Source organism: Tarenaya hassleriana, unplaced genomic scaffold, assembly GCF_000463585.1.
Source record: "Tarenaya hassleriana unplaced genomic scaffold, ASM46358v1 Cleome6, whole genome shotgun sequence".
In the NCBI taxonomy this organism is placed as follows: domain Eukaryota; kingdom Viridiplantae; phylum Streptophyta; class Magnoliopsida; order Brassicales; family Cleomaceae; genus Tarenaya; species Tarenaya hassleriana.
This window is the reverse complement of record NW_010968505.1, coordinates 3,886,941-3,914,364: the sequence shown is the minus strand read 5'-3', so window position 1 is coordinate 3,914,364 and position 27,424 is coordinate 3,886,941. Positions and strand designations below refer to the sequence as shown.

The 27,424-nt window shown below is 38.7% G+C and overlaps 7 protein-coding genes and 1 non-coding gene across 11 annotated transcripts in view; 4 read left to right on the top strand and 4 right to left on the bottom strand.

Annotated features, from left to right (window-relative positions):
- Positions 1 to 11: 11 nt before the first annotated feature.
- On the bottom strand, positions 12 to 3,900 carry LOC104799408. The gene is made up of 4 exons (XM_010521929.2): positions 3,784 to 3,900; positions 1,843 to 1,974; positions 1,062 to 1,759; positions 12 to 954 (listed from the first exon to the last, which is right to left on the bottom strand). Exons 1-4 carry the CDS (start codon positions 3,822 to 3,824, stop codon positions 146 to 148), a joined length of 1,680 nt encoding a protein of 559 aa, XP_010520231.1. The 5' UTR covers positions 3,825 to 3,900; the 3' UTR covers positions 12 to 145.
- A 1,954-nt stretch (positions 3,901 to 5,854) lies between these two features.
- TRNAG-UCC lies at positions 5,855 to 5,926 on the bottom strand. The gene has a single exon. It is a non-coding gene; the product is annotated as a tRNA-Gly (tRNA).
- Positions 5,927 to 6,054: 128 nt separating this feature from the next.
- On the top strand, positions 6,055 to 8,769 carry LOC104799407 (serine/threonine-protein kinase HT1-like). Of its 2 annotated transcripts, none has more exons than XM_010521926.1 (4): positions 6,055 to 6,166; positions 6,308 to 7,465; positions 7,570 to 8,025; positions 8,297 to 8,769. In XM_010521926.1, the coding sequence occupies exons 2-4, from the start codon at positions 6,653 to 6,655 to the stop codon at positions 8,567 to 8,569; spliced, it is 1,542 nt and encodes a 513-aa protein (XP_010520228.1). In that variant the 5' UTR covers positions 6,055 to 6,166; positions 6,308 to 6,652; the 3' UTR covers positions 8,570 to 8,769. The 2 variants fall into 2 exon arrangements, with proteins under 2 accessions (XP_010520228.1, XP_010520229.1); XM_010521927.1 differs by having other exon boundaries at positions 8,244 to 8,329.
- Positions 8,770 to 9,523: 754 nt separating this feature from the next.
- On the bottom strand, positions 9,524 to 15,306 carry LOC104799406 (alpha-glucan phosphorylase 2, cytosolic). 3 transcript variants are annotated; one of them, XM_010521924.1, is made up of 17 exons: positions 15,098 to 15,306; positions 14,557 to 14,780; positions 14,120 to 14,299; positions 13,854 to 14,030; positions 13,675 to 13,760; positions 13,509 to 13,530; positions 13,165 to 13,332; positions 12,974 to 13,066; positions 12,530 to 12,714; positions 12,318 to 12,435; positions 12,113 to 12,241; positions 11,801 to 12,019; positions 11,501 to 11,704; positions 11,027 to 11,185; positions 10,313 to 10,576; positions 9,991 to 10,181; positions 9,524 to 9,844 (listed from the first exon to the last, which is right to left on the bottom strand). In XM_010521924.1, exons 2-17 carry the CDS (start codon positions 14,767 to 14,769, stop codon positions 9,718 to 9,720), a joined length of 2,535 nt encoding a protein of 844 aa, XP_010520226.1. In that variant the 5' UTR covers positions 14,770 to 14,780; positions 15,098 to 15,306; the 3' UTR covers positions 9,524 to 9,717. The 3 variants fall into 3 exon arrangements, with proteins under 3 accessions (XP_010520226.1, XP_010520225.1, XP_010520227.1); XM_010521923.2 differs by lacking the exon at positions 13,509 to 13,530 and having other exon boundaries at positions 13,165 to 13,354; XM_010521925.2 differs by lacking the exon at positions 13,509 to 13,530 and having other exon boundaries at positions 13,165 to 13,354; positions 14,557 to 14,771.
- Positions 15,307 to 17,155: 1,849 nt separating this feature from the next.
- On the top strand, positions 17,156 to 17,963 carry LOC104799723 (UPF0503 protein At3g09070, chloroplastic-like; the record flags this gene model as incomplete). Its single annotated transcript, XM_010522363.1, has 1 exon — positions 17,156 to 17,963. A coding segment is annotated over one exon (759 nt), but the record flags the coding sequence as incomplete, so codon positions are not given.
- Positions 17,964 to 18,081: 118 nt separating this feature from the next.
- LOC104799405 lies at positions 18,082 to 18,707 on the bottom strand. Its single transcript, XM_010521922.1, has one exon. The coding sequence runs from the start codon at positions 18,489 to 18,491 to the stop codon at positions 18,201 to 18,203; it is 291 nt and encodes a 96-aa protein (XP_010520224.1). The 5' UTR covers positions 18,492 to 18,707; the 3' UTR covers positions 18,082 to 18,200.
- A 2,742-nt stretch (positions 18,708 to 21,449) lies between these two features.
- On the top strand, positions 21,450 to 23,638 carry LOC104799404 (cytochrome P450 86A1). The gene is made up of 2 exons (XM_010521921.1): positions 21,450 to 22,701; positions 22,998 to 23,638. The coding sequence occupies exons 1-2, from the start codon at positions 21,565 to 21,567 to the stop codon at positions 23,403 to 23,405; spliced, it is 1,545 nt and encodes a 514-aa protein (XP_010520223.1). The 5' UTR covers positions 21,450 to 21,564; the 3' UTR covers positions 23,406 to 23,638.
- Positions 23,639 to 24,476: 838 nt separating this feature from the next.
- LOC104799403 (protein ECERIFERUM 1-like) overlaps positions 24,477 to 27,424 on the top strand; it is a 4,422-nt gene continuing 1,474 nt past the window's right edge. Inside the window, exons 1-6 of the mRNA XM_010521920.2 lie at positions 24,477 to 24,586; positions 24,711 to 24,934; positions 25,606 to 25,838; positions 26,371 to 26,590; positions 26,758 to 27,133; positions 27,249 to 27,356. Coding sequence (XP_010520222.1) covers positions 24,527 to 24,586; positions 24,711 to 24,934; positions 25,606 to 25,838; positions 26,371 to 26,590; positions 26,758 to 27,133; positions 27,249 to 27,356 — 1,221 coding nt within the window. The 5' untranslated portion in view covers positions 24,477 to 24,526. The remainder of the gene's footprint in view (positions 24,587 to 24,710; positions 24,935 to 25,605; positions 25,839 to 26,370; positions 26,591 to 26,757; positions 27,134 to 27,248; positions 27,357 to 27,424) is intronic.

The window sequence follows — 27,424 nt, the reverse complement described above, 5'->3', positions numbered from 1 at the left end:
AAATAGAAAGGGAAAAGAACCATTCTTTTTGAAACTAAAACAGCTTTTAATTATTACAGTCCACAGTTCACTTTCTGTCTTGCCTTATTAGATCAACGGCAGTACATAGAGAGAAACATCAGATGCCAACACATAATGCCTTTTTTTAAGCCTTTGGAACCAAGTAAACCCTAGCTTTGATGACAGATCCTCCGCCATGGCTGCCGAGCTTGAAGCCTGGACTTACAGGGAACCCTACTACCTGTCCTCCAGGGACTCGACCTCCTGAGAATCTGACCACGCTCTCCATGTACTCTGGATGGAACTCCGCTCCCCTGCTTGCCTCAAAGTGACTCGGCACTGGCTCTAGCGAGAATACCAACAAGTGTAGCAGCCAAACCGCTTTCGCTAATGTCAGAAACTCCCCGTAGAACTGAGTCCTCGGGTGGTTCCCGGCTTGAACCATCCTTCGCTGCTCTGAATCCCCGAATAAGGATTCTTCCATCTTCGGGTGAACGATTGCGAGGTACTTCTTTGAGCAGAACTTTCCAAAATGGCAAGTGGGTAAGATCCCGAGCAGCTCGATAGGGTCCATGGCTTTCATGTCTTTAAACTGAGCAAAGCAGTCCCGGCGGTACTGGTCTGGGTTTAGAAGAGAAGAGAGACTTCCATCCATGTAGAATGTCTCGTGATCAAACCCTTGGAAGATTTTCCGACAGATGTAGGACTCCAATGCATATTTGGCGTGTTGGGTTGGAACGGATGACTGGAGAGAGGAGGGTACAGCTGCCATGGCCGTTGCCATGCCATTGCTGTCTGCAGCGACGGAGGCAGCCTCAATAGAGCGGACACCAGCCGCAATGTCCCAATGTGCGGCTCTCATTAGGGACAGTAGAAGCCTTGTGAATGATTTTGAAGCTTCTTTCACCTGAGTCATCGTCATTTCTAGCAACTCCGGCACTGGAGCAACAGCAACTGTTCATCGGACAGAGAAAACATAGAGTTACGTCCAAACATCGATAAAAAAAAATGGCGGATATGGAGAGAGAGAGAGAAGAGAGGGAAGAGATAAAGAGAGGGACCTTGTGTGCTGCAGCTGACTCTCCGGTTTGAAACCGAGCGGTTTTTCTTGCTTCCATTGCCGAGGCTGGTGACGAGCTTGAGCTTCTCCTTCAGATTCTCTATCTCTGCATCCTTGACCTTTACTTCTCTCTTCAGCTCCTCCACGACGGCCTCGTACGGCGCCACCGCCTCCCTCAGCATCCCTCCCCAGCCGTTTTTCTTCCGGCTGCCGCCGGTGGCTCTCATCCTCCTGTACCTCTCCCTCAGGCCGCCGATCCGCCTCAGCTCCGCCACCACCGCCACGTCAGCACCGTGCATCTTCTCCGGGTTCCACGGCGAGTGCGCCTCCTGCAGCGCCACGTAAGCCCTCTTCAACGCCGCCGCCGCCACGAAGACTTCCTCCATCACCGTGTCCATCTGCTTCACCATCACCAGGCTCACCGTCGCCGCCGCGCCGCCACCGTTGCTCTTAGCCCTAAATGTCTCCTCTTCCTCCTCCACCAACGCGTCCTCGTACCGAATCTTCCCCTCCTCCTCCTCCTCCTCCTCATCCTCGGAGTCGTACCCACCCCGGCGGTTTCCGGCGAGTTCTTGCCGGCCGGAGGCGAGCGGGTGCAACAAGCAGGACGCAGTCACTCGCTGAATCAGATCCGTGAAGTTGGAGACCTTGTTCGCCATTTCTCCTCGCTTCTTCGCCTTCCAGAAGTCTCCGCTCGTGCTGCGAACACAAGCGCCGTTAGAAACATGGAAACGAATTATCCGGAGCTGGAAAACCGCCGGAATCCATAGATAGATCCTTACCTGCGGGGGTGATCACGAGTCTCGGATCGCAAAGCAAATCTGGGAGGATCTCTGTTGAACTGAACGGAGTACCAGTACTCAAGGTCCTTGGGCTCAGTATCCAGGCTCTCTCGACCACTCTTCTTCTTCTTCCTGCACAATGACGAACCAACGTTGCCGGAAAACTTAGCCGGAGAAGTATTTTCTCCGAACAACGACGGGAGCCGGAGAGATCACAGTAGCATCTGAACCCCTCGGGTTGGAGGGAGAGAGAAGAGGGGGGTGGAGACTGGAGAGTGGTCTAAGTGAAATACCGAAAGTACCCCTGACCAGTTCACGCGTGGACCACGGTCCGTAACTTTTTTAATACGTCACTGACTGAGCTCGTGTAACTTTTGGATATTATATGTTTTGACCCCTTCTTATTTTTTGTAACGATTTGAACCCTAAAAATAATCTTGTCTTTTGCCCCCCCCCAAAATGGAAAAGTTTCTCTTTTCAGTTGTTTTTTTATTATTATCAAATTCAAAGTCATGCCACGTCCATACTTAGATATCATTCCCTCTTATCGATATATATCTTTCTCTAATGTTTTCATTTTGGTAAATTTGATCGGGAAGAAGATTTGATAACCACCATACTATAATATTAATTTATATTGTTTGACATCTTCCAATGAGCAAATACTATATGTTACTTTTTATTGCTAATTTTCTCTTCCGGACCATCACTTCTTTAAAAAAAACCTCCAATACAATAATAGGGTCTTGAATTGAAGAGGTTTTTGGAGTTTTTGAAATCTAAAAAAAAATTGACAATCAAGTTTTTGTATAATTAGTTTTTCTAAATAATTGGAAAATAATTTTAATAATAAAATCCACTAAAAACTAACAAAACTTTAATTTGAATGGTAATATCTTTTATTTTGAGTTTTTGGTTTTATTTTTTAGTTTTTGGTTTAAGGTTTTTGTAAATCCAAAAAAATGAAGTTTTTTAATTTTTATTTGATTTTTTCATCAGAATAGTTTTTCAAGTTTTTAGGAAAACCAAAATTATAAAAACTTGATAGATTATTTTTTTGGTTTTTGGAATCCACAAACTCTAAAAACCCCAACGATTTACAAAAACCAAAAATCAAAAATAAAATCAAAAAATCAAAAACTAAAGCCAATAAACTCAAAATAAAAACTACGTTCATCCGACCCCTAGATTCCAAGATTCTATATAGGGGTGGGCATTTCGGGAAACGGTTCGGGTTCGGGACGGAATAGATCGGTTCTGTTCTTTCGGTTTTACAAAAATAGGTACCAATCGGGTTTTTTATTGTATTCGGTTCGGTTCGGTTTCGGTATCGGTTCGGTTCGGTTCCGGGTTTTATTAAAAAAAATGTTAGATTTCCTTTAAAAATATTCGGTTTTTCGGGATTTTTAAAGTTCGGTTCGGTTCGGTTCCGGGAAAATTCGGTTCTCTAAAAATGGTACCGTTCGGGAAATAACAACGGTTTCGGGTCGGGAAAAATACCGTTTTAACGGTTCGGTTCGGTCCGGTTCCGAAGAACCGAACCGAAACGCCCAGCCCTAATTCTATATTGTGTAATTAATATATCTCCTAAAAATAAGGACAAAACAAATCTATGTACGCATTAGCCGATGGCATGCCTTAATTTCTAATCGTAGTTACATAGATTAAAGAAAGATATATATATATATATATATATACATATATGTATATGATTCAAACAAAATCTAACTTGCTTTGAAAAGGAAGTACGCACTTGATTAAGGAATTGTATGTATATACATACACGCAATATATATATATATATATATATATATATATATATATATATATATAAACAAACTCATCCTTAATCATAACGAAGTCACTCATATGTTAATTAGAGAAGCCGATGGATGGGATTACAGATTAATAAAATCAAAACATATGCTTGTTTATATATACCTGCTGGGACAAAATGAGCACAGAAGTATGCTTGGCACCATTTCTTTGAGAGAGAGAGAGAGAGAGAGAGAGTCTTCTGCGAGATCCTATGAAAAACGAGTAGAAGAGGGCTTGGTGTGAATTTATTAAGGATTAAAAAAACCCGATATTTATAATTAAACAACCAAAAATAATATGTGTATATGTGTGTGTATATATATATATATATACACACACAATCGAAGACGTGTCGAAAAATGGGCAAATGAGAAAGTGGTTTGATGCGACTTACATCGAACTTATGCTAAGAAAAAAATAATAATAATGCAAATTATATGTGGGGTTAAAACATTTTGCACTCTCCTATACCTTTACGCTGACGTCCAATATAAGATAAGATATTCATGTCTGTGAAAGGTTTTTTTTCTTAATTGTTTGATTTATGACATTTATATAATACTGTCGGCTTGAAAACAACAGTTGATTACAAACACTTCTTCACGTATAAGATCATATATACATATATATATATTTGTATGTGTTTATGCTGTAGAAATTTGGGTATGCATCAAACCCTTAAACTTCCCATCGAAAACCCTAAAAACACACTAATTAATATCGATCTTTTTTGTCTTCAAAACATAACGTTGGTAGAGAGATGTCTGGTAAAAACTAAATCCCATGCAGTTACGTAACTAAACATTAAAGGTACATATATATATACATATATACACATAAAATATATATGTATAATAATAACGCATATGAGGAGGAGATCGACATATGGGATATATATATATATATATACATATATTCAAGTCGTGAGTGCGCGTGCACGCATGAGAGATATGAGTTCAGAAGAGGGTACGTACATATAGATTTAGAATGGTTTTGGTACGTGTCACAATCGTAAAAGGCTCCTTGCGTCTCGTGGGACGTCAATTTTGGAGCAATCCATTGAGAGGGACGATATGTCGATACAACGACGGGCTATAACAGCGAGCAGCAATAATGCACAAAACATTTCACATTCCAATTACCCAAAAAAAAAACAAAAATCGAATAATGCATAAAAAGGAAGATCCAAGAACACTGAACAGTGCCCGAAAACCGATCAAATAGAGTGCTGAAAAAGGTTGTAAGAACATAGAGAGAGAGAGAGAGAGAGAGAGAGAGAGAGAGAGAGAGAGAGATTGGGAGGAAGCATTTGGAAGAACGCTTAGTTTGGTCCGACACCCGACACCAAGAGATCGCTTAGGACACTCTATAAATAACCCATTTTTCTCTCTTTGTCCCTACACTCCCGCTCCCTTTCTCTCTCAAATTATTCTATCCTCTTCCTCAAAGGCTCACTCATACTACATATCTCGAAATGCATCTATGTTTTTTTCCTTCTTTATTATTATATTTTCCAATATCAAAATGTTTGTGTTTTACATTTTTATCCAATATATATATATATATATATATATATATACACACACACGAAGGTGAGCCTTAATTTGTCATTGAGATGTTGTTAACGTGGTCTACATGTCATGGATTCGAATTATGAAACTTCTCACTGAATTTTAATACACCATAAATACTTTGTGTATCGAACTACTCTAAAATATAAATACATATATAGAATTCTATTAATATAATAACAAACTGTTATAATTTCGTATATTGATAATATATAGAAACCATTTAGTTTTTTTTCCTAAAGACCTTTAGTATTTTCCGATGAGATCCCAATATATCCTCACTTTTAATGTTCACTTTCAATACACGCTGGCAATTTTCCGCTAAGATTGACAAATTTATATTAGATAATAATAATAATAATAATAATAATAATAGGGGGAGGGGGGAACTCGAGTGGGAAAATGACAACATATATAGGTCCATTTAGCTTATGAAGAAGCTCTCAATTTCACAAAAACAAAAATAAGAGCTATGGATATGATATAATCCCAAATTCCTCCCATTTCAACCGAAATCAGTCATTTTCCGATATATATATATAAACTTCAAGTCAAAAAATGGGATGGATCATAAAACTGTGATAAATTGAATAAATTAAAAAGAGAAAAAAAAAATGATATGATGCGTCTGCCGGGAGTCGAACCCGGGTCTATTGCTTGGAAGGCAATTATCCTAACCGTTGGACTACAAACGCCCCTGATTGCTGATATTTTTTGCTCAAGAAGGATGATGTCTCTTCAAATATTCTAAAATTCCCCGATGTTTTCTTCTCTGACCAAACTCCATATTTATATTTATAATTTATTTATTTACTTCCCCTTGAATAATTCATCCATCTCAAAACGTAAGCGGACGCCTTATGGTCCCCCTTTAGCTCCCGATTTCTCCGTCGATTCCTTCTCCCTCTCCATGGCTCTGTAATTTCCTGTTTCAGGTACCATTCTTTTCTCATTCGTCACTCGCAATGGCTTCTGCTGACATTTTTCTTCATCGAATTCTTTTCTTTTTACCATTGTTGTTTTTACGTGATTCGGTTGACTGTTTATCGGACGTGTGCATGATGGGTGTAATCCAGGGGGAGTTTTCCGCAATTTGGCGGATGTTTCGGCTTTGAATGCAGACAACTTTTGGGCTAAAGGAAGGGTGTCTTTGAGTTTTGTTTTCCGATGAAATGTTCCCGTTTTGTTTCCGAGGGATTGTGGATTAGTAATAGCTGAGGATTATAGAGATGGGTTTTCATTTCCATGGGGATTGATTGTGAAGGAACTCTGGTTTTGGTCAAGCTGAGATTTTTGGGGATTGCCCGTAAAATCCCGTCCGTCTTCATGGGCTTCTCGTCATTATTCGGACTTTTGAGTTTTGGCTCTGGGAGAAGTTCTTAGCCTTTCAAAGCATCTGGGTTTCAGGTGTGGGTGTAGATATGGATGAGGAGGCTAGTTCTTGGATTCGAAGAACCAAGTTTTCTCATACGGTTTGTCACCGTATGGATTCGTCGAGGTTAGCCTCTGTCCCTTTTACCCTTAACCAAGAGAGGATTTCTGGAATGAAGACAAGACCAAAGTCGTCGTCTTCGAACAAGCAGTCAATGTTTGATGATGATGATTCAGGGACTCTGCGGAACCCCGTGAGCTCGCAGGCCGACCGATATGTTGTTGGTTCGGAGATTCAGAGAAACCCAGTCACCAATAAACAGAGGTCTGTATCTCCATCACCACAGATGGTTCTGACCGATACGTTCAAGGAAGCACGCTCTGATCGTAAGAGATTTTCCACTCCACACCCCAGAAGAAGGACAGAGTCGGAGAAAGGAATGAAGATGAAGTGGTTCCGTAAAGATTCACTTGGAAAGAGTTCATTCAGTTCACGGTCCCCATCGCAGGTGAATCCTATCAGGGATCTCGGCACGCTGAAAATTCAAGAAAGGGTCATCACCAACATCAAGAAGGAAACTCCATGGACAAAGTATTTCGATCATGGAGGTCGTAGAGTCAATGCTGTGGACACGACCGATGAATACAGCATCGATATGTCCAAGCTGTTTCTTGGCCTCAGGTTTGCACACGGGTTACATAGCCGACTTTACCATGGGAAATACAATGACGAGGCAGTGGCTGTAAAGCTCATAACCGTGCCTGATGATGACGAAAATGGATGCTTGAGAGCTCGTTTAGAGAAACAGTTTACCAAGGAAGTCACCCTTTTATCCCGGCTTCACCACCCAAATGTTATCAAGGTGTGTGTGTGTGTATATATATATATGCCCGTGTGTGGTCGGTATCGTGCTTTTGGTATGTTCAATTCTTTACATTATCCTTTATCGTTTATGTGCTGAAACAGTTTGTTGGAGCGTGCAAAGATCCGCCCGTGTATTGTATCATCACTGAGTATTTAGCCGAAGGGTCTCTGAGGTCGTATCTCCACAAGCTCGAGAACAAGACCCTTCCTTTGCAAAGGTTAATCGCGTTTGCTCTAGATATTGCGAGAGGGATGGAATATATTCACTCGCAACACGTAATTCATCGGGATCTTAAGCCAGAAAATATATTGATAGATGATGAATTCCACTTGAAGATTGCTGACTTTGGCATAGCCTGCGAGGAGGAGTACTGTGATCTGGTGGCTGATGACCCGGGAACTTATAGGTGGATGGCACCTGAGATGATTAAACGGAAACCATACGGGCGAAAAGCCGATGTTTATAGCTTCGGACTCGTTCTTTGGGAAATGGTTGCGGGATCAATCCCATACGAGGACATGAACCCAATTCAAGCTGCATTCGCAGTTGTCCACAAGGTACCCATAACACACAAAATTTCTGTCTCTTCGCTTCTGTCATGGTCGTGATCTTGCATTCGTTTGAAAAGTCATCTCGTAAGGTCACGAGAACATTTACGTTGTTTGAAAAGTTATTCTCGTAAGATCACAAGAGATATGTCTGTTTAAGAATTCATTATAGATCATGAGAACATCATGCAACTGATGAAAAAAAATACTGCTTTATCATGTTTCAGCCATTTGAGGAGACATGAAAAGTTTTGGAATTTTATGTTTTGAACATGTCCAGAACATGAGGCCGCCAATGCCGGATAATTGTCCGGCAGCCATGAGAGCTCTGATAGAGCAGTGCTGGTCGCAGCAACCGGACAAGAGACCGGAGTTCTGGCAGATAGTGAAAGTGATGGAAGAGTTTGAAGCGTCAGTGAGCCGCGATGGAACCCTAAATCTGATCTGTAAGGACCCAAAGAAAGGGTTGAAACATTGGATTCAGAAGCTCGGACCAGTTCATGGCGGGAACTCGACTGGTTCCTCCTCCATGCCTAAGCCTAAGTTCGCTTGATTGAATGTCTCTTTTTTTTTGTGTGTGCACATCATTTGCTGTTGTAATTAAAAAAAAAAAAAAGAGGGTCTTTCGGTTTTGTCTTTGTCGGTATTGTGGTCTGTGGTGAATCGCATTTGCAAACCGGACCGGTTTGGATTTGTTTAGTATTATTGGGAGGTCGTCAGATTTGGATTGTGAGTGTGTTCTTTCGTTCGTTAGATGTGTAATCCAATGGCGATTAAAATTGACAAATTTATCTCTTTCACCAAAAAATTATTTAATTAAATTAGTATAGTTTAAAAAAAAATGGTAAAACAGTTTCCCCTCCTCTCTGATAGGGTTAATTTTGTGGTTTAGGTTTAGAGTTATTTTTGTACTTGTTTAAAAATAATACTCCCTCCGTTTAATTTTAGATGACGTTTTAGAGTTATTTTTTTGTTTTAAAATAAATGACGTTTTGATATTTTCGATGTACTTTTTGATATTTTTTCCAAAATTATCCTTCATTAATAATAGGTAATTACAATATTGTATGAGAGAAAAAATAAAGACATCATAATTACAAAAGGGTATTTTAGACAAAATTTTATTTTTCTTAATATGTGTGTTTAAAGCTAAAACGTCAAATAAAATTAAACAGAGGGAGTATGTTTTTTTAATAGAATCATTAAAAACAGATATTTTGGTCATTTATCTTGTTTAATTCTTTACACGATTCCCTAGTTTTACCTAAAAAAAATACTTCATTCATTCGTTTCAAAATATTTATAGTTTTAGATTATTTTCAATATTTTAAAATATTTGTAGTTTTATATTTTCAAAATATTTTTTATAATAGTTTTTAATTTTATCCCTACCAAATTCTAATACATTATTAATGATTACATTATTTTTAGTTTTTATCATCAAATAAGGATATATATAACTTTTGATCAATTTTCTTAAAAATTGTGAAACATCTAAAACAACAAATATTTTAAACATTAGGATTTTAAAATTAAAAAATGCACAAAATAAGAGGAAGATAGCAATAGCATCATCCTATTACATTTTAAACTTTTTTTTATTAAAGGGAAAAAAAAGAAGGTACCATTATTCTGGGAGTAGGATATATTAATATGACTGATGAGGAAGAAGAGCGAAGAGCGTTGGATGGGGAGTGGGGATTAGGGAAGAGGGCAAGCCTCGATGTTCCATATTTCCTTGGCGTACTGAGCGATGGTTCGGTCGCTGCTGAACTTCCCGCAACCAGCAGTGCTCATTATCGACATCTTCATCCATCTCTTCTGGTCCCTGTCGCAACACAGCATCAAATTAGCATATGATTTCTTCATCATTCCATGCATCCAACCATCTTTAATAATGTGGTTAAGATTTGTGTCCTGGCAATTCAGTTTCTGATAATGGCAACATGAAGCCTTTTGTTAGGGTGGTCTTACTTGTAGGCTTCATCCACTTTGGCCTGAGCATCCATGTAGCTCGGGAAGTCATACCCCACGAGGAAATAGTCTCCTCGCCCATAACCCGAGTTACCCTCCAGGGAATCGAGAAGCGGGTTGTAATCGTATTTCCCAAACACTCCACTCCTGATATATTCCTTCGCCTCTTCAAAACGCGGGTCGGGTTTGAACTGATGGATTTCCACAACCACACATCACAGACACTTTTGTTAGAGCAATGTCAAAAGAAAAAGAAAAAACCGAGACTGAATGTCATGCACATCATAATTCAGATTATCATCCACGAGCAAAGTGATCGCACCAGTCCATCTTGTCGTTCTTTTCGCAGAAGTGGAACCTGATCAGCCGTTGCGCCAAAGAGAAAGAAATTATCTTGGCCAATCTCCTCTCTAATCTCGACATTGGCCCCATCAAGTGTTCCTATGATAAGGCAGCCATTCAGAGCAAATTTCATGTTGCTCGTTCCACTCGCTTCCATACCCGCTGTGCTTATGTGTTGCGACAGCTCACTCCCTGGTATTAGCATCTCTGCTACAGATACGTTGTAGTTCGGGACAAATACCACCTGCAAAGGTACTATATCAGAATCACGAGAGACATGATGGATTATGGATAGAAATCACTATGTGGTTCTAACTCTATCATTCCAAGGAATATGATAAATAAAGATGTCTACTTGACCATTTGAAACACCTGACAATAGTACATGAAATTCACTGCATCATTAGCTGATGAGAAATTTTCCGTCCCTCGAAACGTTATTTTGAGATGTTCAGGTTCAGTTCAATGGAAAAAATGAATATGTTGGTGAACAGCAATCTTCAGAAATCATTGGAAAAAAATGGGCAAGGAAAATCGTTCTATACATGAAATGCAATGATATGTTGGTGAACATCAATCTTTTATTACCCAAGTAAATATCATCCTGACCCAACCATTGTATTGTAGTAAGTCGTTTTAGTCGAAATGTTATCTGATGCATAAAAACCTGAAAACAGAGCAATTCATGTGTTACCTTCAAGTACTCATTGACCTCTGGATCATTGTTGACCACATCACCCACATCGTTTACCAGCTTTACAATCCGTTTTGCGTTGGTGTAGGTTGCAAAAGCTTTTCCCCCTATCATGACAGTACGAGGAACTTCTTTCTTCCTTTCCTCAGGCTTCATCTCCTGGTAAAAATTTCAGTTTGCAGAAGAGACAAGACAACATATGTCATGCAAAAAAAAAAACACATAAACACCTGATTTAAGACCCTGGTCGGTTGAAGGCTTTGTGGACGCTGCAATGTTATCTTTTGTAATATCTAAATAACTTTTAACTTCAAGACAATGTTTAAGCCAAGAATTTTATTTTGTTTCACCATCTTCCTTGTATTAAATGAAAAGCCAGGGAGAAAAGCTTCTATAGACTACTAAGGCTTTGGCCAGAATCTGCAAAACTGCAAGAATCCAAATGGCTTTCATTGCATGATGAGCAGATTATACCTTCAATTTCTTGAATTTGTATATTACTCCAAGAATGTTCAGAAGCTGCCTCTTGTATTCATGGATGCGCTTCACTTGTATGTCAAATAAACTTGTCGAATCAATGCTCTCACCAGTCACTCGCTTTATATACTGAGCCAGACGTTGCTTATTGGCCATCTTAGCGGAAGCCCACTCAGATTGGAGTTCTTCATTGTCGGAAAACTATCAGAAAGAAAAAATAGGATCAAGGATCACTGCAGCTAAAGCAAAAGTGATCAAGAGTAAAAGGGCCCATCTAAAATGTTCTAAAACTTGTACCTGTCGAAGACCAGCAAGCAGGTCGAGATTGGTAATCCATTTATCTGTTTTCAACCACTTTGTGATTATATCACTGAGCTCAGGACTGCAGAAACGGAGCCACCGTCGAGGCGTGATGCCATTAGTCTTGTTTTGAAACTTGTTCGGCCATATCGAGACATAGTCAGCGAACAACTCTGACTTCAAGATATCACTGTGTAACTGGGCAACACCATTCACCTACAGAAGGGCCGACAGTAAATGACGAAAGCTTGAAAGCAAACAGATCAAAAGAATTTAAAAACAATAGATGTTGAAAAAAGGAAATCTTACTGTGTGTGAGGATACAACACATAAGTTAGCCATTCTCACAACTGGCTTATGAGGATTGTGATCTAAGATGCACAAACTTGAAATCTTATCCTCGAGATCAAAGCGTGTATCTCGTATGGTTGCAACAAACTGCCAAAAAAAATGGTAACATCATGTCATAGAAGCACAAGACAGAGAAATCGTCGAAATGATTAATGACGTGTACCCTCTTATCAATCTCTTCTATGATCTCCATATGACGAGGAAGTAGCTTCCACATCAATGGCTGCGACCACTTCTCCAGTGCTTCAGGAAGGACAGTGTGATTGGTGTAAGCAATGGTCCTGTAAACTTCACAACTTAGTCCAAAATAGTAATGTGGATAATAAAAGTTTCTTTTAAGTAAAGCCGAGAGCTTTCTACACGTAAATGTGTTACCTTGACGTCACATCCCAAGATTCCTCCCACCCAAGTCCTTCATCATCCATAAGCAATCGCATGAGCTCGGGGATTGCAAGAGTTGGGTGTGTGTCATTAAGTTGGACAGCAACTTTGCTTGGAAACTCAGACCACTGCCGCTTGCCTTCGCCAGTGCTTCTCTCTTTGAATCTTGATATGATATCCTAAAATAGACAAGCGAATGGAAATATTCAAAAAAATTACCAATTGGCAAACACATTACCTCTTAATAAGTGGATATTTAATTTTGTGTAAAACGAACTAGTTTCCAAACTTTTGCCTGTTTCTGTTCAGTTACTAACTAATGGCTGTTTTCGCAGACAATCCCGTGCGGAGTTTCAAATATATCAAATACATTATGACTTCAAAACAAGGTGATACTTGCAGAGACTACAGAATAAATCTATGGCCAAATTGACAAACCTGAAGCGAAGCACTGCAGAGAAAGAATTGCTGTTTCAACCGCAAAAGCTTCCCATTCTCGGTAGCATCCCCTGGGTATAAAATAGTACAAATCTGCACGCAAGTAGCACATTGTAATAGACATAATAAAAATGGGTACAAGCCATACAGCAGAAAAGGCTGAGCCTTAAGTGGGAATGAACGATTCTAACCTGTTGAGCTCGAGAATGCAGCTGTGCAGCCAATTCATATTGTCCCTCATTGAACTGAAAAAGGTCGAGATCCTCCGCTCTGGCTTTTGCTTCCCAGAGGCGAAGACTGATCGTGTTCTTGGTTTTATATCCTGGGATCGGCACGTCGTATGCCAGAGCTTGCAAAACCTCGCCACCGACCCATTTTCGCCTGAAAAGCAGTCAGTTTAAGAATCAAAATGTTTAATAACAGGCTCTGTGACAACAACAGTAGACACTGTTGCTCATTCATCATCCATGAGTGCATATATGCAAAGTAACTGTGTAATCATGCATGTCCTGCATTAACACTTACGATCCAAAACCTCGCCACCGACCCATTTTCGCCTGAAAAGCAGTCAGTTTAAGAATCAAAATGTTTAATAACAGGCTCTGTGACAACAACAGTAGACACTGTTGCTCATTCATCATCCATGAGTGCATATATGCAAAGTAACTGTGTAATCATGCATGTCCTGCATTAACACTTACGATCCATCTGGATTTATCTGAACACTGCCGAAAAATCTGACAGGGAATATCACGTCGTGCCTCACAATTTCCCACGGGCTGAACTTCTACAGTTTCCATAAAAATGAAGCGTTATGATTATGGAATGTATCCAGTTTTCTTCAGAACTAGAAATCCTCAGTACAGATCATCATCATCACCTCAAGCCAGTCCTCTGCAATTTCTTCTTGACCGTTCTTCGTGATTAGTTGTTTGAAAAGCCCGTATCTGTACCTCAACCCATAACCCCAAGCAGGCAAATTTAAGGTCGCCATCGAGTCCAGGAAGCACGAAGCAAGTCTCCCCAACCCACCATTTCCCAGAGCTGCATCTTTCTCCTATAAGTCACGACGTGAAAGCTTAAATCACGTCTCAAAGTGAGAGATGGTAAAGAATTTTATCTAAGTCATGAATCTCTTTCGTTAACCTGCTCGGCTATCTCTTCAAGCTCGTGACCCAGCTTACGTAGAGCATCAGCATATGGACCTTGAAGGTCCAAATTCCCGATCGCATTTGTCAAAGCACGACCTTGGAGATACTCCATTGACAAGTAGTAAGTTTGCTTCGGATCAACTTTGTGAAAGTGAAGATACGTCTCATTCCACAGCTGCAAAAAACAATTCAAACCACCCACCATAACCTATATGTCAATATGCATCAACAAGAATAGAGTTCGTTTTGGATCAACTTTCTGAAAACGAAGATAAGTCCCATTACGCATCCTCCCCAAAAAAAATCCAAAAACAACCACCGTAACCACATGATCTATTATACACACATACACATGTAGATTCATTAGTTTTAGCTCTCAAAATTGTCTTCGACAACAGAAGCGGTCGGAAAAAGTTCTGAATCGCTGAGTACCTGAACGAGGCGATCGCGGACGCTCTCCGCGGTGGCGTAGAGAGCTTGCTCAGGCTCGAACTTGAAAGGGGAAAAATGGGGAGTGTACTTAGCGTGGTAACCGATATTCTCCGCAATCGCCGTGGCATCGTCGGAATCCGGGTTCGCCTTCGCCGGGACTTTGACCGGAAAATCGATCGCAGTCGAACCGTTGGTTTTAGCCGATGTTGCCATGGCTAAATTCCCTGCAACTCTGACTATGCTTAAAAATTCTTCACAAACAAAACTAATGAACAAAAAAACAATACAGAAAAAAGACAGCACTATACAAACAAAAATATCGCATAATCATATATATATATATATATATATATAGAGAGAGAGAGAGAGAGAGAGAGAAAACGAAGGAATGGTCGTAGAAAAGAAACCACGAAATCCAAGATGGCGTGAAGATCACCGATATTCAGAAAATCACTCGACAGAAGAATGACAACAAGAAATCGGGAGAGAAATGGACTGAAACATCAAACGATAAGAACACGATAAAGGGGCGAGGACAGACCTTCGATGGCGGAATCTGGCAACAGACGCACGAGTACTTCACCGTATAGGAAGAGGAACTCGCAAGCAGAAGGACACTCGGTGATTCCCCCTTAACAATTCCGGTAGAGAGTATATGAGGAAAGAATATACGAATGAAAAATCTGGAGATATTTCAGACGCAAAACGACAGAAATGTTACTTCTCACATTATTTTTGGGGATTTTTTTTTTAAATAATTTTTCTGGGAGGGGCCGAAGGATGAGAAATGTGAGAATCACGATAAAGCCTCAAGTGAAGTGTACTCTTGTTGTTTTTTATTTAAAAATATCTTGACGGGCCCACATTTTTTTTCCTTTATTCATAAACGCCCATCTAAAATTGTTTGACGCTAAAAAGGTCCAATAATTGTCAATCTCGTCACGAGAAATATGAAGATCAATTAATATCTCTCTTCTTCTATGTAAATCTTGTGATATTTTGAAGGGAAAATGACATTTTTCTACACGAAATATTTAAAATATGTACACGAATTTTGAATTTGACAAAAAACTAAACCAAATTATTAAATATGCCAAATTTATACACGAACTCCCCAATTTAACTGCAATTTTCTACACAATACGAAAACAGCATTAAATATCCGTTAACCGATGACGTGGCACGCCATATGGCATCTGACATGGCACGCCACATGAAAAATTTTGTCATGTCAGCATGCCACGTCAGATTTAAAAAAAAATACAAAAAAATTCGAAAAATTGCAAAAAAATAGATTAAAAAAAACAAATAATCAGAAAACAATTGAAAAAAAATAAAAATAAAATAAAAATGAAAAGAAAAAAAATACATATATATATACATATATATTCATATCTATATACAAAATACAAATACAAATATAAACATATATACTCCTATATATGTATATATACTTATATTTTTTTTTATTATATATATATGTACGTATGCATATATATATACATACATATATACTTGTATATGTATTTATATATATATATATATATATATATATATATGTATGTGTATATATATAAATATACTTGTATGTATGTATATAAATTGGTATAAATGCATGTATATATGTGTATATTTTTTATTTGATATATATAGACATATATATACATAGGAGTATTTATGTTTATATTTGTATTTGTATGTGGATAAAATATATATGTATATATATATATTTTTTTATTTTGTATGTATGTATGTATGTATATATATGTATATGTATATATATATACATGTATATGTATTTATATATGTGTATGTGTATATATATAAATATATTTGTTTATATGTATATGTATATATATTTGTATAGATGTTAGTATATATATATATGTGTATATGTTTTAATTTGTATATATATAGATATATTTTATATAGGAGTATATATATTTATATTTGTATTTGTATATAGATATGAATATATATGTAGGATTATATATATATATATATATATTTTAAATAGGAGTATATATTTTTTTAAAAAAAATTCGATTTTTTTTCAGATTTTTTTTGGATTTCTTAAAAAATCTGACGTGGCATGCTGACATGACATAATTTTTCATGTGGCGTGCCATGTCAGACGCAACGTAACGTGTCACGTCATCAGTTAATGAATATTTAATACCAATTCGAATTGTGTAGAAAATTGCAATTAAATTGGATAATTCGTGTATCAATTAAATTATATATTATCCTTCACCAAATTTTATCCCTTCTCATATGCGAACTATGGATTCAGAGATCAGGCCCAGGCCCAGGACCAGGCCCACTTCTCCTTGCTAAATGACCTCACCAATTTTAACATTTTTTTTAAAATTAATTTGTCCTTTTTTTTCATACAGTTTTGTCTAATTTAAAACATTTTGTAACACATCCATTGCCCACTGGCACTGTTAAGAGAAAACATCATCGCAATGCATTTGTACATTTTCTGAATCTTTAAATAAACATTGTGTATAAATTATATTTTCAGTGTGGACCTACGGTACGAGATTCCATTCAATTAAAATTGCCGTAGATGTAGAAATAATATAAACAATGAAAAAATCCAGGCGGGACAGCTCAAACCAGGGACTATTACTCGGATTCACGGCGAAGAAGAAGCTTCGATCGATCTAGTTCGATCAAGAGACCGGGACTTCTCGAGATCAATGAATTGAAAGCTATTTCGAACGCCAAGGTATCACCCGAAACTGTTGGATTGTTTCATGGCGCGAAGTTACTAGTTACAGAGAAGGAACTAAGAGATTCAAACTGGTATTCAATCAAAAGCTACACACCTGAGACTGTCCAATTCGACGTTAAAGGTGAGGTGAAGGAGGATGGGTTTGAATTAAAAAAGTCTAGAAGCAAATGGGCTAAAGGTTGGAGCATTTGGGGATTGATTCAGAGGAAAAACCAGATGAAGAACGGAATCAAAACAGGGAAAAGCTTGAAACTTGAAGGGAATGGGGACGAGGGTTCATTGGCTGAGTCTTTGTTAAAGCTTAGGAGAGTCGCCAAAGGAGAAAGCAATGGCGATGTGAGCCAGAAGCTCATCAGGAGCTACAGTGTCAGCGCAAGAAAGTCCTGCGATGGTGGTGGGTTTAACATTCATAATGGTGGTTTTGAAGGTGGAAGAAGCTCGTGTGATGGCTTGTTCCATGGCTCCATTAATGGCGTCGAGGCTAAGCAGAGTCATCTTCTACAGATGAAGGGCACGTATTCTCCCGACAACCTCGAAAAAGGTATGTTCAGATTCTATTTGACGCCATTGAGGAGCCATAAGATGAGCAAATCTGGTAAATGTAGACTGATGAATTAGTTGATGTGAGTTTGTAGGGTTCATGGTTGGTGAATGATATGAATACACTCTTGTAAACTAATTCGTTTGTTAAATCCAACGAACTTGGAACACCTAAAATGCAATCTTGTGCTGTAGTTAGTAACTTATGATGAACACTATGACGAGTTTAGTAAATTAATAAACCATCAAATCAACGATGATGAAGATGTTCATATACCATCTTTAAAACTTTCAAGAACCAGAAAACAAGGTACAGAATCTAGATTATGAAATTAATGGGAGTGTATATATATTCAAAGTGCTGTCATTTCTTGGCGAAGAGGCCACCAAAGCCGCCGTTCTTCTTGGGAGGGACAGCTACCGAGTTCTTGCCGCCGCGGGTGGTTCCCCGGCCGTTTCCTCCGGTGGTTCCCTTCTCCTCGACCTTTTTCAGAATGGGATCTGTCTCGTAGAACTGATCTTCCTTCGTCAAATTCCCGAGAACCCAGTCGAGAAAACCCTTCTCCTCCTTTGCTCCGACGGCTGTTCCCTTCGCCGTCGCCGCGTACACCCTCACGGTCGCCGGAGCAAAGCTTATCAGAATCGAAGAAGCCATTTGACTCTCTCTCTCTCTCTCTCGCTAATGGGGTGTGGCCTTCGTGTGGCTTTTGTTACGAATTAGATTATAAAGTGGATGTGTAGTTGGTGAATCTCAGCCGTTGGATCGTTTTTACCACTGTATCTCCACAGGTGTCTTATCTCCTCTCTCTTTTTTTTCGTCTACATAAAATATTTTTGAAACTCCTGATTTTTCGTATGCATGTGTTTCAGTGTTTGTGAGCTGAACATATACATACACATGTGTATATATGCACGAGGAGATGGTTATGAATATGGTTATATGCTGAATGAAATGTATGAATGTGGAGGTGACACGTGGCTTCTCAAGAAGCCATGCTTCTTTGGTTGGATGAAAATGGCCCTTAATCCTTATGGTTCCATGATTTTGTATTCAACCAGCTCCAACGAACAAAATAAATTAATATATCGACCGTATTAATTTTATGTTCATTTTAAATTAATATATTTTTAGAAATAAAAGATATAACTTTTTTATTTTTATTTTATGGAATTAGAGTTTCTAATAAGGATGACCATTTCGGATTTCGTTTGAGGTTCGGTTCGGTCGGTTCGATTAATTTTTGGTTTGGATTCGGTTCGTTTTCGGTAATAAAAATTATTTTTTCAAAAAAATTATCAGTTTTTTTGATTATTTTTTTATTCGGATCGTTTTTCAATTTTCGGGTTTAAAAAAATTATAACCATTCGATTTTGATATCAGATTCGATTCGAATATGATTATATCTTATTTGGTTCAGTTTGACTGTGTTAACTCTAGTTTCTAATATAGTTAAAAAGATTTACTGAATTAATTGGAGCCCATGGATTCAAAAGAAAAAATAATGCATCATTTTTGCGTGCGTCTTTCTTGGGCCCATGATTCGGCCCATGGGCTTTATGTAACGGATTACATTGCGACTAGAATTAACGGAACCATCATCTTCAACTCTTATAAGCCTCGAATTCCAAAAGTCTAACACGTGTCTTTTACAAGGAAAAGCTTTTTTTTTTTTTAAATAAGAAAGGTAGTTTATAATAATTTTCGTTTCTGGAAATTATTTGTTCTATATTATATACAGTTATATGTTTCTTGATCGTAAGCCACATATTGAATAGAAAAATATCCATTTTTTTAATTTTGACATATTTTGGAAATTATTTATTTCAATCCGTTCGTTCAAAAGGCAATAATTATTTAATGACAAAACAATAATAATATATAATAATCTAGCATTCAATATCATATTCCAAATTTAAAGTAACATTGTGTAATTACCCGCACTTATAAAATACATCGTACGTACAATTTTGTATATTATGAAAAGAATTTGCAAACATTTGTCGAAAAAGAGATTTTGTTGGTTTGGTGATCTGAAATTTTGACACAAAGTGTCAAAAAAAGGGGCCAAAGATCGGCATCTACGTTAAGACCCGTTCCCTTTCAAACTCAGTTACTTAATTGCCTCCAATAAAAAATTTAATTACATATAAATCAACTTTTTTTTTATAATATATATCACGTACTCATGTACAATCAATAACTGAGGAAACTATACATATATATATATATATATATATGATATTCACGTTGAATATTTTTTTTGGTTAACCGTGGAACCCATCGCAACAGTCTTTCGGGTCAGACACCGGTCGATCCTGCGGAACGAAACGACATTTCGGACAGTAAATTTTCGGTTCCACGCAATAAACGACAAACTATACAGAACAGATAAACCAGACAAAACTGATCGATTCATAAAAAATTTAGATCTTAAGAGGAATCGAACCCACGATATCATGTAGAAGAGATTTGTCATTTTACACTTTGTGACTTCCCATTATTATTTTTTTTTTTTTTGGTAACCGGGTTTTCTGGACCGAGGCCCAGACTAATCTCGGGACCGAAAGTCAGCCATGTGATTTGAATTATGCGCTTTTTCCCCAGCCTGGGATTCAAACTCGGGACGATACAGACGCTTTGCTCCCCCATTTCACCGGTTAAACTATTCTTGAATCCCATTATTATTATTATTATTATTATTATTATTATTATTATTATTATTATTATTATTATTACGGAAAAAAGAGAAGCCGGAGAAGTTATCTTTCTATAAACTGAACTACTCACTCTATCTGTCCTCACGATATGAGAGTCAAATGTATCTTTTGTTGTCCTCCACTTCCAACTCTACACTCCAAATTGTTTATATATATTTATATATTTTTTCTATTTTTTATTTTTTATTTGGGGGTTTAGATTAATTGGGATTGGGGAAAACCCTAAACCCCCGAGATTCCCATAATTGGCCACCTGCCTTTGGACCAAACCATATTACCTTCTATACGAAATTATATTTTTCTTAATTAATTTTACATACGTAATATAGGTCTCCTTCATAAAATCTTTTGTAACCATCTTGTCTCTCTTGATCTATTTTTTTCTGCCTGTTGTTGTTGATAACCATATTATTATTATTATTATTTTTTGGGTTTTCATATTATTATTATTTTTACATTCACACTACAGCTGCTATGTTATTGAATTTTACTGTGTTCAACTAATGCTTAATAAAATCCCGCGGTATACACACACACATATATATATACATACACATATATATAACAAGGTGCGGGTGTATACACAAGTAATTTAAAAAAAATAAAAATAAGTAGCATATAGCACCGTACATAATCGTATATCGATTACATACATTAGCTCCCGTAGCATTTTTTTAGTGAAAGCTTTCGTAGCATTCTTACGCACATATATACACGCATTTCCTATCGACCCAATGGTTCCCAAATTATTTTTTTCCCAACTACTCTCTCCTAAAACTTTCTCTGTATAGTATCTATCAATTATCAATAATAATCTGTATATACATACATATATAAATATATATATTCACATCCTTCACAATATATATATTGAACCTTCGAAACAAAAAAAAAATATTGTACAAACGTTGGAAATTTTCCAACATTGGTCTGCATACAAAACCATAGCACAGTCCATAACAATTTATATATATATATAATCTTTATCGATTGTTTTGAACAGGGAATATATGGAAAACGTTACCGTATACCTCGGCGTAGCTACCGTGGTGATATCGGTTTACGCTCTATGGTTTTACCTTCTTTCCAGGAGACTCACCGGTCCGAGAGTGTTGCCTCTGGTCGGAAGCTTACCGTTTCTGATCGCAAACCGGAGTCGAATCCACGATTGGATGGCCGACAATCTCCGCTCCTCGGGGGGCACGTACCAAACATGCACCATCATGATACCTTTCGTGGCCAAGAAACAAGGGTTTTACACCGTCACGTGCCATCCGAAGAATCTCGAACATATCCTCCGGACCCGTTTCGACAACTATCCGAAAGGGCCGATGTGGCGAACCGCCTTCCATGATCTGTTAGGACAAGGGATCTTCAATAGCGACGGCGAGACCTGGCTCATGCAACGTAAAACGGCGGCGCTGGAATTCACGACGAGGACGTTGAGGCAAGCCATGGCTCGTTGGGTGAACCAGACTATCAAGAACCGGTTATGGATAATCTTAGACCGGGCGGTTAGAGATTCCAAACCGGTCGACCTTCAAGACTTGTTCTTAAGGTTGACTTTCGACAACATATGCGGTTTGACTTTTGGTAAGGACCCGGAAACGCTGTCGCCGGAGCTGCCGGAGAATCCGTTCGCCGTTGCATTCGACACAGCGACCGAGGCCACGCTTCAGCGGCTTCTTTACCCTAGTTTCTTGTGGAGGGTCCAAAATATTGTAGGGATCGGATCTGAGAAAAGACTGAAGAATAGCCTCCAAGTTGTGGAAGATTACATGACCGAAGCTATTCGTGCTCGGACAAAATCTCCGTCCGACGATCTTCTGTCTCGGTTCCTTAAGAAGCGAGACGTGGACGGAAACTCGATCCCGAAAGAAGTGCTCCAACGCATCGCACTCAACTTCGTGCTGGCCGGACGAGACACGTCGTCGGTGGCTCTGAGCTGGTTCTTTTGGCTCGTCATGAACCATCCCCAAGTGGAGGAGAAGATCGTGAGGGAAATATCGACGGTTCTGAGAGAGACACGTGGCGATGATCGGAGGAAGTGGACGGAGGAGCCATTGGTGTTTGACGAGGCCGACCGCCTGGTTTACCTCAAGGCTGCTTTGGCTGAAACGCTGCGGTTATACCCTTCTGTTCCTCAGGTGAGGGGAACGTATTAATGATTCTTGATATTTGGATATTATTAATTTATTACGCACTTTATTGACAAATAAAAAAGCTAATAAATACTCTCATTTTATTTAAAATCAGAAAAATGGAATTCCTCAAGGAAATATAGGGAAAGTAATATTTTAAATTCAAAAAGCTTGAAAATAGTTATAAAAGGAAAACATGTCAGGACGACCTTGGACCTATAGATTACGTTATTTGCAAGTATAAATTTAATATTTCATTCACAGAAAATTAATTAGTTGGTCCAACATGCCAAATGGGACAGGACTTCAAGTACGTGGTGGAGGACGATGTTATGCCGGACGGGACGTACGTGCCGAGAGGCTCGACCGTGACGTACTCCATCTACGCCATCGGACGGATGAAATCCATTTGGGGCAAAGACTGTCTTGAATTCCGACCGGACCGTTGGCTGTCGGCCGACGGTGACCGGTTCGAACCCCCCAAGGATGGCTACAAGTTCGTGGCCTTCAACGCGGGACCGAGAACCTGCTTGGGCAAGGACCTGGCCTACCTCCAGATGAAGTCCGTCGCCTCCGCCATCCTCCTCCGTTACCGGCTCTGCCCCGTTCCCGGTCACCGAGTCCAGCAAAAGATGTCCCTCACTCTCTTCATGAAGAACGGCTTACGCGTTTTCTTGCGACCTCGTCCCCACGAGCTTTTGCATGCGTAATTCGATGGTGTTTCCGTCAATCGAGAAGCCGGGGAAGGGTATATGAGTCAAGATGGAGGTTAACGGAGGGTATATATGTCATTTCAATTGTTATTTATTATTCTAAGCAAATGTCCTTTTCTTACATATGTACATTGTCATTTCTCACTTTGTGATGTTCGGGTTTGTTCAACTCTTGCGAGTGAAAAAAGTTTCTATTGATTTGAAAATTAATTTGGAAAGTAAGATTTTATATATACTCAGATAATAATCTTGATGAACAATACGTATTTTGTGTTTGGGTTATATATATATATATTGCACTTCACTTTGGTTATATTTAATATTTGCCTTCTTTCTAATTACTCCCTCTCAAAATAATTGTTATTTTAGATTATTTCACATTTTTTAAGAAAAAATAGAAAAAGTCATATATACAATTATTTAACGATAAAAACAATGTTATTATTAATAATTTATTAGAATTTAATAGGGATAAAATTAGAAACTATTGTAAAAAAATGTTTTGAAAATGTAGAATGATAAATATTTTGAAACATGAAAAATAACCTAAAACTACAAATATTTTGAACCGGATAGACTAATGGTATAACGTTGTGTGTTGGTCCAACTTTTTGTTCCACGTGGAATTGCGTGTAAATTTATGATGATCATTATTGGACGGTTGGTTATGAATATATATACACTATATAATGTTCGCATGATCGGTGTGTGTAGGGGTCGGGTACCTCCGTACGGGCAAATTAAAAACGACAGTTAATTGCTCGCCCAAAGTGTTTGAATATGGGCGATGAAACCATCGTTCTTATTCTTATGTTATACACTCGCCATACGATTTTCCTTGTTTTCCACTTGAAACATATTTATTTATATGGCCCAATACATCTCTGCTCAATGAGAACGCTATTTAACTACCACATGTGGGGACATTTATGATAGCGTCCAATGAGACGATGCCACGTAGCCCTAGTTGGTCAAGTGACCAAGCAGGGCTATTTTAGTCATTCCACACGCTGCATGTACGCATCAACTGTGTGTGTCGGTAGATATCTCTCTCTCCCTCTGTATATAACGCGAGTTGCCAAAGTAGGCGAAGTGCAACGGAGGGATAAAAATCATCGATGGCTACGAAACCGGGAATCCTCACGGAATGGCCTTGGACCTCTCTCGGTAGATTCAAGGTATATATGTGCTTTTCTCTTTATAATACATATATTGGTTCATGTGTTTACGTGTATATAATATAAGATGGTTGAATTTATGGTATACGTTACGTGTGTGTGTGTGTGTGTTTGGAAATGGAAGTTCGTGATAGTGGCGCCATGGGTGGTGGACAGTACGTACAAGTTCATGAGAGGGGAGGAGAGCGAGAGGGATTTGGTATACTTCCTCGTATTTCCGATGCTGCTCTCCAGAATTATCCACAACCTCCTCTGGATCTCTCTCTCTCGTTACGTCACTGCCAAAGGCAATAGACGCATCGTCGACAAGGGCATCGACTTCAACCAGGTCGACAGGGAGACCAACTGGTACGTATCGTACGCGCGTGTGTGTATAATATATGTACGTATACTTATCTCCACGACCATGGTTTAAATCCAGAACGTAAACCACTGGCCACATAAACCCTTTTAAAAGTTATGATTTTGATCTATACGAACTTTAAGATATAAGTGTATATATATATACCGGTAAAATTGCTTAATTAATTTTGGTTGGAATCACATATATATGCTTTCTTCCTAAACTTGGTTAGAAATATGATTATTAATCCACTAATTGATGGCCTAATAGTTGAGAGGTTGAGAAGTGATAAAATCATTTCAAGATCCTGAGTTCAATTCTACTGATGTAGAAGAGAAGCCACAATTAATTACGTGCAGACTGATTCTAGATCTAGAGAGATTAAGTAGACTTACGATCCCGTGAACCTCCTAATTATTAAAAAAAAAACATGATTACCAAAACTAGACACATGATATCACAACTAAATGTCTTAATTAAAAAAAAAATCTAGTATTCCTTTTTATTTATATCTTGTGTGTCTCATATTAGCAATATTTCACAACTAATGGAGAATATTGGTTAGCGCCGGGTTTAACGTAATACATGTTCAAAGTTAACACATCCAACCCTTTTTCGGATGTTAAATTCCTCCATGATCATATATATATATATATAATATGGTTCATATATACAGGGACGACCAAATATTGTTCAATGGAGTGCTGTTCTACATCGGGTACACGTTTCTGCCGGAAGCGAAGAAACTGCCGATGTGGAGAACGGATGGGGTGGTGATGGCGGCTCTGCTTCATGCGGGTCCCGTCGAGTTCTTGTACTACTGGCTTCACAGAGCTCTCCATCACCACTTCCTCTACTCTCGCTACCATTCTCACCATCACTCCTCCATCGTCACCGAGCCCATCACCTGTAAGCCCCGTTACATACATACATGGCATGCATGCATACATACATACAAACATACATACTATGCGTAACAAATTTAATGTGCAATCTTGGGATTTTACTACAGAACGTCCGTTATCATGCACCGGATATTAAATGCGGTCCTTTAATTTGGGTGTGACGAGGCATATGCATGACTAAAACAAGCATATAATTCCCATTTCTGTGTTAGTGGACCTATGGCAGGGACCTATGGCAGGGATACATGGAAACATTGCTAATTAAGCGTACGAAGCTGATATTTAATGTAATAAGGAATTTAGTGCGTGTGGGTCCAGCTCAAACAGCAGCCAGCAGGCAGTGTCGTGTCGTTCCAATTTCAGGCTTGCTTCAACAAAAGTATTATTAGGGTTTTATAGCTATAACTATATATATGGTATAATCACATGGGAATGGATATATGTGTGTGTGTATGTATATACATGTATGAAGTTTTTGGCAATATTATAGTATAATGGCATACAAAGAATATACGATGGTGTATATGGATATGCAGCGGTGACACATCCATTTGCGGAGCATATAGCATACTTCACACTGTTTGCGATACCGACGCTAACGACGGTGATGACGAAGACGGCGTCGATGGCATCGTTGGGTGGATACATCTTCTATATTGATTTCATGAACAACATGGGACACTGCAACTTCGAGTTCCTCCCCAACCGCCTCTTCCGCATCTTTCCCCTCTTCAAGTTCCTCTTCTACACCCCCTCGTACGCTCCTCTCTCTCTCTATATATATATATATACACACACACATATATATATATATATATTTGAATTGAAAAGACGTGAAATCTTTTTTTTTTTTTTGTATGGAATATATTCAAATGGAACTCATGCATGCATGTGTTTTGAAACGTGAAACACTGGAAACACAGATTCCACTCGCTGCACCACACACAGTTCCGGACAAATTACTCGCTCTTCATGCCCTTCTACGACTACGTCTACGGCACGACCGACGAATCCACGGACTCGACGTACGAGAAATCTCTGGAGAGAGGCGAAGAGACACCGGACGTGGTCCATCTGACGCATCTCACCACCCCTGAGTCCATATACCATCTGCCCATCGGCTTTGCCTCTTTCTCCTCTTACCCTTTCTCCTACAGATGGTTCATGCGCCTCTTGTGGCCTCTCACCTCTCTCTCCATGTTCTTCACTCTCTTCTATGGCCGGCCCTTTGTCTCCGAGAGGAACTCCTTCAAGAATCTCAAGTTGCACTCTTGGGTCATCCCAAGATACAATCTCCAGGTCATGCATGGATGCCTCTTTATATATGTATATATGCATATATCATCTCTTAATTTGATGATCTGTTGATCGACGAGTTAACATGGGTTTTTCTTGATTTGGGACGTTGACACAGTACTTTTTAGAATGGAGGAAAGAAGCTATCAACAAGATGATCGAGGAGGCGATACTGGAGGCGGACAGGAAAGGAGTGAATGTGTTGAGTCTAGGGCTCATGAACCAAGTAAACCAGACAAGTCTCTTCATACAGATTCCTCATACGAATTTGCGATAAATTCGCGAGGAAAGAGT